This window comes from Fusarium sambucinum, chromosome III (genome assembly GCF_050947815.1).
Source record: "Fusarium sambucinum isolate potato_lamoka chromosome III, whole genome shotgun sequence".
In the NCBI taxonomy this organism is placed as follows: Eukaryota; Fungi; Ascomycota; class Sordariomycetes; order Hypocreales; family Nectriaceae; genus Fusarium; species Fusarium sambucinum.
In genome coordinates, this window is record NC_139292.1 from 6,887,880 (window position 1) to 6,902,617 (window position 14,738).

Consider the following 14,738-nt stretch of genomic DNA (forward strand, 5'->3'; position numbering starts at 1 on the left):
GTCCAGACACCTGTCTAAGGTGATATATATGTCAATAGTTACTGTAAAATACCTTGGAACTGCTGGATGCATTGTAATCTGAAAGATCTGGTGCGTCACATGTTGTTTACAGGTAAAAAAGTATAAAACAGCCTCTTGACAGTGAAACTTTTACAAGTAGCATACAAACTAAACATGGGAATCAACATAAAAAGATGTAAATTTCCATCAACACCCTAACACGTCTAAATCATTGCAGAAAAAGGCTTAAACATAAGTTCAAATTTCAAGAACTATATCTTATGCATTCATTTACTATTAAAATAATCTCATCTACTGCTGGATCGATTTATTCCTCTATTGTCAATCCGTTGAAACTACCCTACATCTGAAGCCACTGAAAATTCAGCGGTCAAAGCTCCCCAAGACGCGTTCCAGGGCAGTGTCTCAGCGCGAGTCTTCCACGGTACTAAATTTGCATCGCGTTACTACTCCCAACCTTCTCTTTTCCTTCCAATGACAACGCGACTCTTTCCACTTGCAAGCTTTGCACCGCGTTTTCCCCGTTCCAGACTTGAATCAGTAAATGTCGTGCTCCACAAACATGTCCATTACATCATGGTTTCACCGCGTCTGCACGCGCGTAGGGTCTCTGACAGGTGTAACATAATTTATCTGACACCACGTGTGTTGAGTTACGTTGCAGGGAGGGAGCGCCACAAGACAAATAAACATCTCACCTCATCATACTTTATTTCATCGTATCTCATCGGCTGTCACTTCATCTCACCTCATCTCGACTCTTAGACTTTAGGCGTGTCAAGCGACGATCCATTTGTGCGCCACTTCATCGTCTCAACTCAATGTCACCGAATTCACTCAACTCAACGATGTCCACGTTCAAAAGTGTATCGTACATGTATTAGAGGCAATATCAAGTACATACACGATAAATGCATACAAATGAGATACAATTCAGGATTATCGTCCACCATCGTATGCTCCGTCAGGAACGCCATCCAATCGTAGAAGCCGTCGCTTCTGACCAAGAAGAAATAATAGTTAAAGACAGACAATGAAGTAATAGTAATAAAAGAAGATATGGTTGAATTAAACACCAGGAGGAGTGAAGCCAGGAAGCTTGGGCCAGTCACCAAGACGGCCTGGATCACCTCCAATGCGGACCCAAATGGCGTGCGAAGGAGTAGGTCCATCAAGCACAAACATCTGGTACCAAGAAGGAGGACTGACAAAGGCATTGGGAGGTGCAGTCACGCTGCAAGTGTTGCCAGAGCATGAAAACTCAGGGAACAAGGTACGCTGACCCATGCTCACACCGTGAGTGGCACCAACAGAAGCCATGAGGGAGACGCGAAGGTTGGAAGCACCCTCCTCAAGATCAGAGGTGAGAGTAAAAGTGTAGCTCTCACCATAGACCCAGTCACGGTCGGAGATGGTAAAGTTGGGCTGAGTAGCACCGGACAGGAGGTAGTCGGGCCAGAAGTACTCAATGCGCTTCTCCTGAGGATGCTTACCCTGATCCTGAGGGTCAGAGCCAGAGACAAGAATCTTTCCGTCGCTGAGGAGGACAGCTTCAGAGTGGTACATGCGGGCGATGGTGGTGTTGGCAAGGACGGTCATGCGCTGGCCGAGAGGCTCCTCGGGATCGTACATGACGGCGTTCAAGTTGGCATTGTCAGCGAGACCGAAGCCACCGCGACCGACTTGGGCTCCACCGAGGATGAGATAGCGGCCATCGGGGAGGGCGACCATGTTGGGCATGACACGCTTGGAGGGCTGTGGCTGTTAGCATTTGTCATTGTGTGCGGAGAAAATGATCACTTACCATACGCTCGATGGTCCACTCAGCACCCTCAACATCAGGTGCCATCAAGACACAGTTGTCGAGAGCTTCATTACCAGGCTCATGGGTAGTACCACCACAGATGAGAACCTCGACAGGATCACTGTAAGGAGCCTTGTGAGGCAAGACCATCATGGTACCCTGAAGAGGATAGTTGCGACCAGTCAAAGGGTTATCGACTTGACCAGGCATGTCAGGCAGCTTCTTGATAGACTGGAAGTCGGTCTGAGAAAGAAGACGAGACTCATTAAATTGAGTAAAGAAAATGTTACCAGAAGGCAAAATAGCCATGTGAGGGTAAGAGTTGGTTCGACCAATGTTCTCAGCACGCTCAAGGTAGTCAAGGTAAGTCGACTCTGTCACGCCAGCAGGGTGAGGAAGGACTTCAGCGGTGGGAACAATGGGAGCATCGGAGCCAGACTCGCCACCCATAGCAAGAATGGAACCATTGGAAAGGACAAGAGCAGTGGGATACCAGCGAGGATCAAAGAGTCGCAGCTGCGAGTAATCCTCTTCCCAGACGTTGGTGCCATTGTCAATACCTTGGGGAGAATCAGGAGTGAAGAAACGAATACCGTAGACTGACTCGGCAGACCAGCCACCAATGTTGATGATACGACCAGCCTTGTCAGGGAGAGTGAAGGAAGCAGAGCAGAAGACATCAGTCTTGAGAGCGAGTTCACGATAGATGTTGGTGGTGTAGTCAAACTCGAAAGAGCCCTCAGTGTCGTCATCAGACGTACCGTGCTTCTCGACGAAAACAACCTTGTCGTTGATACCAACAGAGCTGATAAGGGGAATGATGGGAGAAGTAGAAAAGTGGTCGTATCGCCCAGCCTTGGGACCAGATGCGTAGTGGAAGGTGTTGAGAGATTCACCAGTCCACTCATAGTAGTTGATGTGGTTTCCAGCACCGCATGTGGTGTTGCGATCACCAGGACAGGCCATGCTGCAGAAACTGTCGTCCTTCCAGACATCACCCCTGGCCTCGACAGCTTTAAGATCACCGCAGACACATTGGCGACCGTACTCGACACCACCAGCGGAGTAACCGAACTTCTGGCAGCGGAGGAGACAAGTCTCGATGGTCATGTTACTCGTAGCATAGTTGCTGGCGTCCTCATAGAGCCACTCAAGAAGGTAGGGGTTGTTGTTATCAAAGACACAGCCCTTGTACTCCCAATCACCAGGAAGGTCGTCCTCCTTGGCAACAGGGATGGGGTAGATCTCAAAGTCTCCATCGGAGTAAAGCGACAGACGACTGCCAGCACCGCACATCTGGCTGCTGTCGCCCGCGCAAGGCATGTTGCAGTCAGACTCCTTGACCTTGGAAGCAGCATTGTTAAGAGCATTGCCACAGAAGCACTCCTCTGCATACTCCACACCGGCAATCTTGAAGCCGTCCGCGATGCAAGTGGCGATACACTTCTGGGGAGTCATGTCCTTTGAAGTTCCGGCTGCTTGCAAGGCACGGCCCGGCGGATCAGTGTAGCAACCTGCATAAGACCAGGTTCCAGGCAAGTCAGTGGCGACGGGAGCGGTAGTTCCGGAGGCAGAGGCAGTGGCGGAAACGGTCTCAGTGGGGGATCCTGAAGGAACAGAAGATCCACCAGCTGAAGCCTTGCCAAAGACAGTCAACCTGTCGCCAGCGCCGCAAGGCTGCTCATCATCGCCACTGCAGGGCATGTTACAATCAGATTCATCTGTCTTTGTAGTGGGCCTCTTGCTGCCGCAGACTAGTCACAAAATCACAGGTCAGTCACAAAATCGGTCAATATTTATAGACACACTGCATGCATATCCCAAAAAAAGAGGGTTTACTTACAGCACTCCTTTGAGTACTCCATGCCTGCGAATGCATAGCCGAGACCGACGCAATGGGCGACGCAAGTCTCAGCTGTGAGGCCAGTTTCATCATAGTGAACAGGGCCATCGAGAGCGCGCTTGGATGTGCTATCAATGAAGCAGCCCAAGTAGCTCCAGCCCTCGCGTGGCGATTCGGGCGCCGTTAGATCCCTGCGGAAGATGGCGCCCGCAGAAGTCAAGGGAAGGGACGCTGCGGCGAGCGCGGCAAAACGAAGCACCAGCATGTTGGCTGAATGCCGTACGAGGTGACAGAAGCAGAAGAGGGGCGTGGAAGACAATACAGACAAACAAAAACGAAAGACTTGGATAAAAGCGAAGGAAATGAGTGGGATACTGTGAAGCGGGATGCGATGTGCAGAAGGGCTGGAACTCTGTTGTGAACGAAGGAATGAATCCCCATGCAATGCAGAAAATCAGAAGGAGAAAGTGACATGGTGGTTCAGTACATATATGACTTGTCCTCATACCCGAGGATAGGAAAGTTTCTTACCTTTTTCGCGCCCACATCCCTCTACCCTTTGATTCCGCCCCTTTCCTATACACTAGCTATTCAATAGTCTAAGAGTCAGCCCATTATCCCATCCCTAATACAATTAAGATTCTTACTATTGTGCACGCGGAACTGAAAAGTGCTTGTGATTATGCAGGTCAACGGGCGCGTGGACACAGTAGAGTAGTAGAACATCTTACGCCTAGAGCCTTGTGATCAGAAAAAGCAGTTTGAGAGGATAGCCTGCCGGTGGATCAGGCCAGTATTACTGCATATTGGATCCATTTTGGCCCAAAGGGTTGAGACAACCAGACATGTCTTGGCAAAAGGTCTTCAATAAATTGCTGACCGGCGCCAACTCGGCTCAGCCTTGTGATGGGGTTTGTGCTGTAGGCCGACATTTTGGGGTTCTACTTGGGCGAGAGGAAGGGTTCACGGTAAGCCTGAGGTGTTGCAACTTGATCGACAGGGTCAGGGCTGGGATCTCAGCGGGTATCCAGGCTGGCAGCCAAGAAGGCTGCTAATCTCTCGATCTGTACGAGAGTGGGTGGAGTCATGGACCATCACCTGAACCCCTGAACCTTCGTTTGTGGAGAGCAGTTGAGGAACGAGTTGGGCCAATTGACATGTCTGAGACTTTCTATCTTGGGGCCAGCCTAAAACGTTGGTTGGTTTAGTCTATTCTCCGTAGAGTTATCCAGGATAAGGTTAAAACCAAACTAGGGAAAGGTCTTTTTTAACCACTATCCATCAGGCAAATTGGAGTTGGGTCTAAGAGAGACGGACTGTATCACAATATCATTTCTCTTGGACCAAGGTTCAGGGGACTCGGACATAGCGTTCCTCCACCGTAATTGGGCGGGTAAAAGATATGTACAGCACAGATAACTGCTGCACGTTGAACCAATTACCCCTGCTCGATTTGGCAGTTCGGAAGGAAAACATGGTGTTGGCCCGGTTGGCCAAAAGAAAATAACCGAGGGAAGTGGATGCCACCAAGAAACCCCTGGCCTGGTATAAATGTAACCCACACCGAGAGACACTGGATATGAGAGAATCATGAACCAAGAAAAAAACACGAGCCTTGGCTGCAGGCAAAAGTTCTCCTATCTAGACAGGGGAGGCTGCATCTGCATCAAAAGATATTTTATCAGGTTTACAGGTTACGAGCGCTTAGCCAGGGTCTTATCATGTCAATTTCGGAATGTAACCAGTTGAGGCTTCGCTTGGCAGAATATCAAGACTGGTATGTTGAGTGTGTTGGTCGTACAATTGCCAGCTCCAGGATAATTAATGCTTTGCCAGCGCACAAGTCCTTGGCCTTTATGCTATATGCATCGAGGGTCTATACTAGCAAAGGTACAACACAGTAGCCTGGATAAAAATACACACAATCCACATTATACGCGCAAATCACCCGTCTTGTGTCTTTCTCTGATTAGAAATTCCATCGACGATCTATGACAATTCACCATTTAATTCCCTGTATCATTCCCTGTAGTGAGATATGCGACCGTAAGCAATCTTGGCCGTTAGAGAAATCATGACTGCATGTAAAAAGTGCAATGGTAACTGTCAGCATAGGCTGCAAGGTCCGCACGAGCAAATCTGGAATAAATTCCGAAGTCTGACACAAGATCGAGAAGAGATGAACAAAGATTACAAGTGACAGCATGAAAGATAGAGAAATAGACAATGTTCCGCCAATGACGTTGTTATCGTTCATGTTGGTGAGAATTTAGTCCCGAGCGATGTATCTCTGTGTAAGCTTAGAGGTGCAACACCACGTGGGGGGATAAATGCGAAAATCGAAAAAAAAAAGTAAGACTATCAAAATATTATATCGATACCATTCTGTGTATTACTCATTCCCTCACCGAGACCCAGAAAAAAACCCCCAAACCCGAGAAAAACTAATCTTGCATAATGCTTCAACCAGATCTGACAGTTCCACCACATTTACCCTCCTGCCACATCTTGACAGACTTTACAACCATGCCACGATCCTTGATAGGACCCCAGGTGGGAAGCCAGGTAGAGTTGGCCTTCCAAAAGTCTCGCATAGGGGTCTCGCTGCTATCAGCCCAGGGCTTGTCGCCAATCGCATCGCTGTAAGCATAATAGATTAGCATGCATTCGTCAATGTAAGATCGCAGTGGGGGAAAAGTGGATGACAGATTGTGCTCGTGGAGAAAAATAGTGGGAATAAACTTACGGAAACCAACCGTTAGTACCGCCGACTGCAACGTTGAGGATGAGATAGAATGATTCGTCAAAAGGTGTATTTTTACGACCTGTGCTGCTCCAAGGGTCCACGGGGATGGAACCGTTGATGGGCTGGTTGGCGAATTCTCCATATGTCCAGAGATTCTTGTTCTTGGTAAAGTCAAAGAATTGAACTTGCTGTAAAGATGTCAGTGATTGTTGTTGGGAAGTTTTATAAAAAAGACTTACTCGCAGACGGCCATCGAGCCAGGTAAAGAGATACTTCTCACTCCACTCCAAACCATAAGTATGGAATTTCTCAGAGTAGAGAGCTCGCTTTCCTCCCCACTCACCATAAGCTCTCCTCCATCGATCGTTCTCTGTAGCAGTTCCCCAGTGAAGCGCCGATGACACAAGGTTGTTACCCATGGGGTATTTCCTTGCATCATTACCACGGCTCTCAGCAATATCGATCTCACCAGACTTGGGCCAATCGCCGTAGACCTCATCCTGGGGCATCATCCAGATAGCAGGCCAGAGCCAGTCACCTTTGGGCATACGCGCCTCGACCTCGACGCGCCCGTACCTGATGGTCTTCTTGCCCTTTGTGTTTAGGCGCGCTGACCGTACAGGGTTAATGATTTGACCAAGCGTCTCATTGCTGCGGGATGCACAGGGCCAACGGTCGTCGTTCTTCTTGATACTCTTGGCTGTGCATTTTCCCCAGGTGCGACTGTTGGTGGTCATGTTGACAGTGAAGCCATTGAGAAGTTGATTCCCGGTGATGGAAGTGCTCTCAGTTGTCGCTGTAGGGACGATATGAAGACCCTCTGCGTCAACATAAGAGTTGGCTGGATCATTGGTAGTCCAGTCAAAGGCACCAGTACTGAAAATCGTTAGTGATGTGATAAAAAGAAGGGGAGAAAACATACCCGAAGCCGTTCATTTGAACTTCATGGTTCCAGTTATTGAGGTTCTGGAAATGGTCATCCATGACCAGGCAGTACTAAATCGGTCAGTTCAAGACTGCGATGAACATCAGATCTTCACTTACATCGTGGTTAGGGACATTTGTCTCTTTCCAGCAGAGGAATCCACCGATACCTAGACATTGCTGTTAGAATTTCGGTTGAGACGAAAATAATGACTGAACTTACCAAGACCGAGGAGGATACATGTGTAGAAAATGGTGCTGTCCCAATTCCATTCTTTCTTCTTTGCCTCTAGCCATGGCTTCTCAAATTCGCCATGTAGACGACTACTTCTGAAGCGCCGACGAACGGTAGGTACTGTAGACGTTAGTGGAGAGTACACAAAGAAAACAAAAAATGCTGGGAACATACCATCAAATGAAGAATTATTGCGAGCCTGTCCCAATTGTCGTGATGCCACAGACTCAGCAGCAGGCGTCGCAACAGCGGGTGTCGCAAAGGGATTGGTATCAGTGTTATCAACACCAGGTGTATCGAAAGGATTGCGCTGTGAAGAAGCGTCCTCCGCCGCAGCGGCAGAGGTAGCAGTCCTTGAACCTTCCATGGCCAAAGTGGAGATATGCCAATGTTTGGGGACTGACAAACAAAGGACCAGGGAGGGGGAATGGGGGAAGAGGGGGAAAGTAACTGTAACCAGCGAACGAATTTATCCAAGGACGTCTTGCTTCAAGAATGCATTCGGTCTTTTTTCCTCGGAGGGTCAAGTTGGCTGTCCAGCTGAAAGTATACCAAGACTCGCTTCAAAGCACAGAAACTCGATACGAACAAGAGGACAGGGATTAAAGAAGAAGAGATGATGGGCCTCTGGGGTCTCGACCTTGACCAACAAACAACTGAGCTTTATCGCCTTACGTGCTGATGAGGTGATTATGCAAGATATCAATATAATGATAAAGAAAGAAAGCTAGGAAATAAAAAAGTGTTGAGATGTAGAGTAATCTCGTCTCACGCCAGCTACCAATATTTCCGTATCAACGAGCAAACAAACATGAGGTTTCGGCCAGTCCAGATCCCAAGCACATGTCGAGATAAACAAAAAAACACGCTTAACCTAATCGACAAAAAAAATGTGTCAGCGTCAGCGGCGAGAGGGAATTAAAAAAAAAAGAAACGAAGCTAGGAGAAAAGAATAAGCCACAAAATTGTGTCAAATGTCGCGATTGGTTTAGCAACGGAATAAGGCTCTGCGGGCCGTGTACTGGTGGGATAAAAAAGAACCCCCGGTTAGACCGAGAGAGACACAAAGACAAAGACTTCTTCTTCTCTGTACAACAAATATTACTGCATATTTCTAATGCAAGTTTCACATGCGATGCAACAACAGAATCATGCCGCTAGCTATCAAAGAGGAAGTTCTATCGCTGTACAACAAAGAATACCCCTGGCCCTTGTACAACCGCCAAGAGATGTGATGCCTTTTCTCTGATGACAAGGATCCAGGGGTACAGGGGACGTTATCTTGGACGAGGACACCCTTCGCTAGCGGATGACGGGCCGTCCACTGCACTATCCCATAAATATACTGGCTCGACGTTATCTTTTTTTCTACAGTAACTTCTTTCTGTGTCACTTCCCGCGCTACTGTAGCCTCTTGGGATAATATTCCCGAGTTGAACCTGTTTTTTCTCTATGTTGTTCTTGTATGAAACGTATTACATGCATTTGATCGTATTTCTCCCATTGGATCCTGTACGGTATCATATCTCGATGGCTAGTGGTGTTTCTTGTCTTTAATCTAATATTAGCCTGCTATCGTTTAGCGACTCGGAGAAAAAGAACAGAGAGAGATTAATTGTTAAAAAACGCCGCATGAGTGCATGGGGCTTTCTGCAAACTATCTCGTAAAATTCAAAAAAAAAACAGACCTTGATCAACCCACTTCTGCCACTTTGACCTCCCTCTGTTGCCTCATTTTAAACGAACTGCCGATGGTGTTTTGACCACGCACGTTTCTTTTGTTTCCCCGATCGCTCCGCTACCTACGCTAAAGAAACAGACCCTCTTGTCTATCTTTTCTGACGAGCCGTAACGGTCTGGTTGGCCTCTTTTCTTCTTCTGCAAAGCCCACTCTGCGCCGCACAGTCTTGCTTTGTTTGATTCAACAAGATTGTTTCGTGATTTGCTCAATCTAGTTCGCCTTTCCACCCCAGTCCATGATCTCCACTGGCAAAAAGTTCTGGTTACAGGTACGGTATGTGCCTGGTTGACATGTTATTGCTACTCTTTCAGAGAGAGAGAACTTGGCATCAGCTCGCTAAAGGTGACATGGGCGGCAAATCAACCATGTACATAGTATTACTCGGTTCCCCGTAAACCAGCCAGACCAGGTACAGCTAGCTACACAGGGGCAGGGAAGGAGGGGCAAGGGGAGACGATAGAACACGTTTTCCTCGTGCATTCAGTTACTGCAGCAAAGTGAACAGGGATTCACTTTCCTTTGATTGTGATTGTTGGCGTTACGTGTTGGAAGGGTCTGATCTTACTTGACCTGGCCTGGCTAGACCCTAGACTGAGCCTGAGTCTGAATCTCACCGAGAAAACGAGAGATATGCATGCCCAGAAAATGATATCCCCCCGGTTCCCAACAAAGAGATAGATGCGAAGGCGAAACCACAGGCAACCATCACCGCCGTCCACGTTTTCTTCCACCCTGGCCTGACGCTTACATACTTTACGGGATCCGCACATGTAATCAATCCTCAATATCCGAGTCCGTGGTCGATTCCAGACTCCATCTCAGCTCAGATCGGCGGTTCAGCTCAAGCTCGCCACGCAGTTGGTATCTTTGTCTAGTGTTGTTTTGTCGTCCTGCTTCTGTACTGTAGAATCTTACTCTGACACGGATAAGGCGTGTGGGCAAAAAACAAAGGCATTCATAACTTGCTTGACCCGCGGTTATCATACTCTCTGCCTTACTCACCTCACCTTGTTGTGTTGACTCCTTCCTCCTCTTGGCTTCCTTCTTGAAGGGACCTTCCCTCCTCTTCCTTCACCTTTTCTCCCTCGTCCCAATTTTCCACACCCTTCCCCCTCACCCTGGTCCTGTCGGTTTTTCTGCCGTGGGCAGATCTTCACCTTCGTTTTGATCCTCTGACTTCTTGGACCCAACCATTCGTTATTCCGCAGCTACGTGTGACCTGAAGCCATCCTGTGTCTTCACCTCCACGTGAGCCCAGCCATGACTTCAGAGAAGCCTGCCTCTCGTTTTGTCGAGACGGGCGTGCTCCAGCCGCCCAGTCCAACCATGGACTCTGCCACGCTCAAGAGGCTTGAAGCTGGTGATCATGGGCCCCCTTCTCCTGCTACTCAGCTGCCTTCGTTCATGCAGCAGCAGAAAGCTCCAGACGCGACTGCGAGGAGAGGGCCACTCACGAGATCTGCGCACAGCTCTTACTCCGGCACGCCAGCTGCTATGCAGATTCCCGATGCCTCGGCTGCGGATCTACCAGTTGTAAGTAAAACCTTTTTTCCCTGACGAGCATGAACTGTGTTTCATGTTTGGGATCCAACATCGTTGTTACCCTTTCCTTCACCGCCCTTGCTTGCACTTGACCCAATGTGATGGGTAATTTGTTGGCCCACATCTGCCTGCAGCTTGACGATCATCGCTTGACGATCATCATCATGATATGCACTCACTCAGGTCAAAAACAACAGGCACTGACAATACCAGGTCGCCAAGTACATTGCTCGTCGGGCAACTCTACTAGGCTGGTTCGATGAACCTGCCGCTGCTGTCATCACCAGTGGCTGGTCATCAACATGTATTGCGCTTAAGAAGCCTGACGGCTCTTTTATCTACAACCCAGATGACCCAAGCCCAGATCTGGCAGCAGCCATCGGCCGCATCAATGAGTCTGCTATCGTTTCAATGTCTTCCGAGGTGACCAATGCAGTTCTTGATACTATCAGGCCTGACCAGGTGTGCCTCGTCAACGAAGACACTGGTGCTCGCATTCCCATCGTTGCAAGCCTGAACGATATTCACGACAGGCTTGTTCACTTGACCAGCTCATGCATTGTCGTCCAAGAGCGATGCGTGCTCATTTGGTCGCATGAAGCGAGAAATGTTCTCAATGTCGCACACAATGTTGAGAAGCAGATGCTGGGTTTTGTAAGTCGCTTTTTCACAAATCAAGGTTCTATTCATCTAACTTGATTGCAGATCGTTGGACCCAACATGCCCCAAGGTCTGCTGGCTCAGACTGAAGAACATTCTGTTGAGAATTATCACACGCCCGTTCGCGGTGCAATTGATGAGAACAACGAAGTCTACCAAGCTGCCATCAAAGTCGAGGAGGGTGGCGATGATGATGATGATATTGAGGGTAAAGCACCCAAGCGTCCTACTCTGCGTGTCCATTCTGTCAGAATAGGTATCGTTATGATGTTGGTTATTCTGACCCAGAGCGTGGGTATTTCGAGAGTAAGTTCCATCATGATTGTGAAATTCTAATGGTTACTGATTCGACTTAGCTCATCCGGCAATGGTCTTGGGATGGCGACTACACGCGTTTTGCGCTGGCTGCCGTCGTTCCTCCTCTCATGGTTCTATCGCTGGTAAGTGACTTCCGAGTTCATCGAGAGACGACAGCCTTCTCACAATATCACAGTTCTTCTTCATCATTGTTGTCAGTAGTGTCTTTCAGCTTATCCTACCAGCTGGAATGTGTTTGAAGAACTCTAAGTTCCACTCTGGTAAGTCAACTATTTCTGAGTTTGTAACGAGGTACTGATCACGTTAAATAGCCATCAAGCCCAACCCCAAGCGATACAAGGACTACCAACTTCCACACATCACCGTACAAATGCCTGTCTACAAGGAAGGCCTTCGAGGGTGAGTCTGCAACCACTGTTTTCTCTTAGCCCTTGTTAACATTTTGCAGTGTCATTGTCCCGACCATGGTCTCAGTCATGGCTGCCATCCAGCACTATGAGAACCAAGGTGGTACAGCTTCCGTCTACATCAACGATGATGGTATGCAGTGCATCCAACCCGAACTCGCTGCTGCGCGTAAGCAATACTATCGCGAGAACGGCATTGGTTACTGCGCCCGTCTTCCTAACAAGAAGAGCCCCAAGGGCAAGGGAGGTTTCTCTTTGTTCAAGCGCTCTCCCCCCGTGGACCCTGAGGTTGATAACCAGGATGAAAGCTCTATGTCTCCCCAAGGTCGCGCCAACGCACTTGGCTTCGTGAGGAAGGGAAAGTTCAAGAAGGCTAGTAACATGAACTACTGCCTTGCCTTTTCCAATCGGGTCGAAGACGAGATGCTAAGACTCACTGAGCTTGAGTGCCAGAACCATGGCTGCAACTACGAGGATCTGTCTGCCGAGGACGACGATCGTCTCTACCACCAAGCTTTACAGAACATGGTTGATGCTGACGAGGGCAAGACCTGGGCTGAGGGCAACATCCGAATGGGTGAGATCATTCTCCTTATCGACTGCGACACTCGTGTCCCCATCGACAGTCTTCTCTACGGCGCTCTCGAGATGTACGAGAGTCCCGAGGTCGCTATTCTACAGCACGGATCAGGTGTCATGCAAGTCGCCCACAACATCTTCGAGAACGGTATTACCTACTTCACCAACGTCGTCTACACCGCTATCAAGTACGGTGTCGGTACCGGTGATGTCGCTCCCTTTGTCGGTCACAACGCGTTCCTTCGCTGGAAGGCTGTACAGAGCGTTGCATTTGTTGATCCATCAGACAAGGTCACCAAATGGTGGTCTGATGCGCACGTCTCTGAGGATTTCGATATCAGTCTAAGAGTTCAGATGGCTGGTATGGTTTGTCGATTGGCTACCTACCACAACGGTGGTTTCCAAGAGGGTGTTTCTCTGACCATCTACGATGAGCTGAATCGATGGGAGAAGTACGCCTACGGATGCAACGAGCTGGTGTTCCATCCTTTCTACCAGTGGATCTACAAGGGTCCTGTCACCAGGCTCTTCTTCCGATTCCTCTGGAGCAACATGCCGGTTTCTAGCAAGGTTTCCATCATTGCCTACATCTTCACCTGTAAGTTTCCATCCGGTCTTATGTTTGTGTCTCGGCCTAACGATTACAGATTACGCCATTGCTGCTGGTCTTCTCCTTACGATGGTCAACTATGTCATCGTTGGTCTCTTTTTCTACGACCTTGACCAGTTTTACATGCCCTCATGGGGTATCTGGGTCTCTCTGTTGGTTGTGTTCAATGGCATCGGAACGGTTGCAACCAGCATGACCCGTCACCGTCTCAAGGAGAAGTCATTCTTCCTGGCTATCCTCGAAGCAGCCAAATGGCTTCCCTTCCTCCTTCTCTTCTTTGGTGGCATCAGTATCAACTGTGCTAAGGCTCTTCTCTGCCACGCCTTCTCCGTCAACATTGAATGGGCGTCGACGTCGAAAGAATTGGGCCCTACAGGTATTTACATCGGACTCAACAAGATGATGCACCGATTCAAGTACACATTCCTTATTTGCTTCGCTCTCTCCGGTGGCATGATATACATGGCCACCGGTGCGCCTTGGGGCTGGACTATTGCGCCCGGGGAGTTTTCATCTGGTACATTTGCTATTGTGCCTTTGGCTGTCCAGATTGGTTGCGCCTTTTGCTTGCCGCTCTTCCTCGGCCTGACTTAATCATGAAAAAAGAGGGAAAACAAAAAGTCAAAAAAATTGGAAAGGAACAAAACATATCAAGACCTGGAATATGGGATCATAACGAAATATTAGATAAACGAAAATGTCAGTATAATACATATCATGAAAGGGAAAGGATATATATTTAGTCAACATAGAATGGAACTGGCCTAGCTGCTCTCATCTGGGTCTGGATTTAATACAAATGCAAATTTTGAATCATCTTCTTGTGCAATGGCCTATGTGATGTTGGTAGTGCTTCTGAACTTGGTGTTCTATCGAGACGCTGTGTTGAAGGCCTTGGTCAAAGACTTAGTCTCGTTTAATATGATATGCATCCCCCTGTTTGAGATGCCGTAACTGAGAGTAAACGTATCTGACTACAACTACGCTGTAGAAGTAAACACGTAGAGGTGAAGCATTCGAACAGATTGTATGAGATGAGCCTTTACGCCTAAGAGTTTTGGAGAAAGTGTTACTGACAGTTAAGTCATATTTTTCAGGCTAATCATATAAGCATATTATGTCCCAAAAGGCCCCGTCGCGAGTATATACATTGATGTAAGGGCTAATCCAGGAGAGACATTGCTTATGTCTCACCAAGATCTCACTATTGAAGGAGTATCACATTAGCACAATATTTTTACGCACTGATATCGGAAACACGGGAACTCCTGAAAATTGCTAAATTTCTCATTAGGCTATTTTCTGAAG

At 48.2% G+C, this 14,738-nt stretch overlaps 3 protein-coding genes across 3 annotated transcripts; 1 reads left to right on the forward strand and 2 right to left on the reverse strand.

Annotated features, from left to right (window-relative positions):
* Positions 1 to 1,089: 1,089 nt before the first annotated feature.
* On the reverse strand, positions 1,090 to 3,933 carry FSST1_012461 (glyoxal oxidase N-terminus-domain-containing protein; the record flags this gene model as incomplete). The annotated part of the gene is made up of 3 exons (XM_083235690.1): positions 1,090 to 1,776; positions 1,826 to 3,579; positions 3,669 to 3,933. The coding sequence occupies 3 exons, from the start codon at positions 3,931 to 3,933 to the stop codon at positions 1,090 to 1,092; spliced, it is 2,706 nt and encodes a 901-aa protein (XP_083082157.1).
* A 2,197-nt stretch (positions 3,934 to 6,130) lies between these two features.
* On the reverse strand, positions 6,131 to 7,940 carry FSST1_012462 (concanavalin A-like lectin/glucanase domain-containing protein; the record flags this gene model as incomplete). Its single annotated transcript, XM_083235691.1, has 7 exons — positions 6,131 to 6,308; positions 6,415 to 6,602; positions 6,654 to 7,290; positions 7,337 to 7,410; positions 7,459 to 7,508; positions 7,562 to 7,693; positions 7,748 to 7,940. The coding sequence occupies 7 exons, from the start codon at positions 7,938 to 7,940 to the stop codon at positions 6,131 to 6,133; spliced, it is 1,452 nt and encodes a 483-aa protein (XP_083082158.1).
* Positions 7,941 to 10,574: 2,634 nt separating this feature from the next.
* On the forward strand, positions 10,575 to 14,024 carry FSST1_012463 (glycosyl transferase family group 2-domain-containing protein; the record flags this gene model as incomplete). Its single annotated transcript, XM_083235692.1, has 8 exons — positions 10,575 to 10,847; positions 11,070 to 11,510; positions 11,562 to 11,822; positions 11,873 to 11,956; positions 12,010 to 12,094; positions 12,146 to 12,233; positions 12,283 to 13,418; positions 13,468 to 14,024. The coding sequence occupies 8 exons, from the start codon at positions 10,575 to 10,577 to the stop codon at positions 14,022 to 14,024; spliced, it is 2,925 nt and encodes a 974-aa protein (XP_083082159.1).
* Between the last annotated feature and the right edge of the window lie 714 nt (positions 14,025 to 14,738).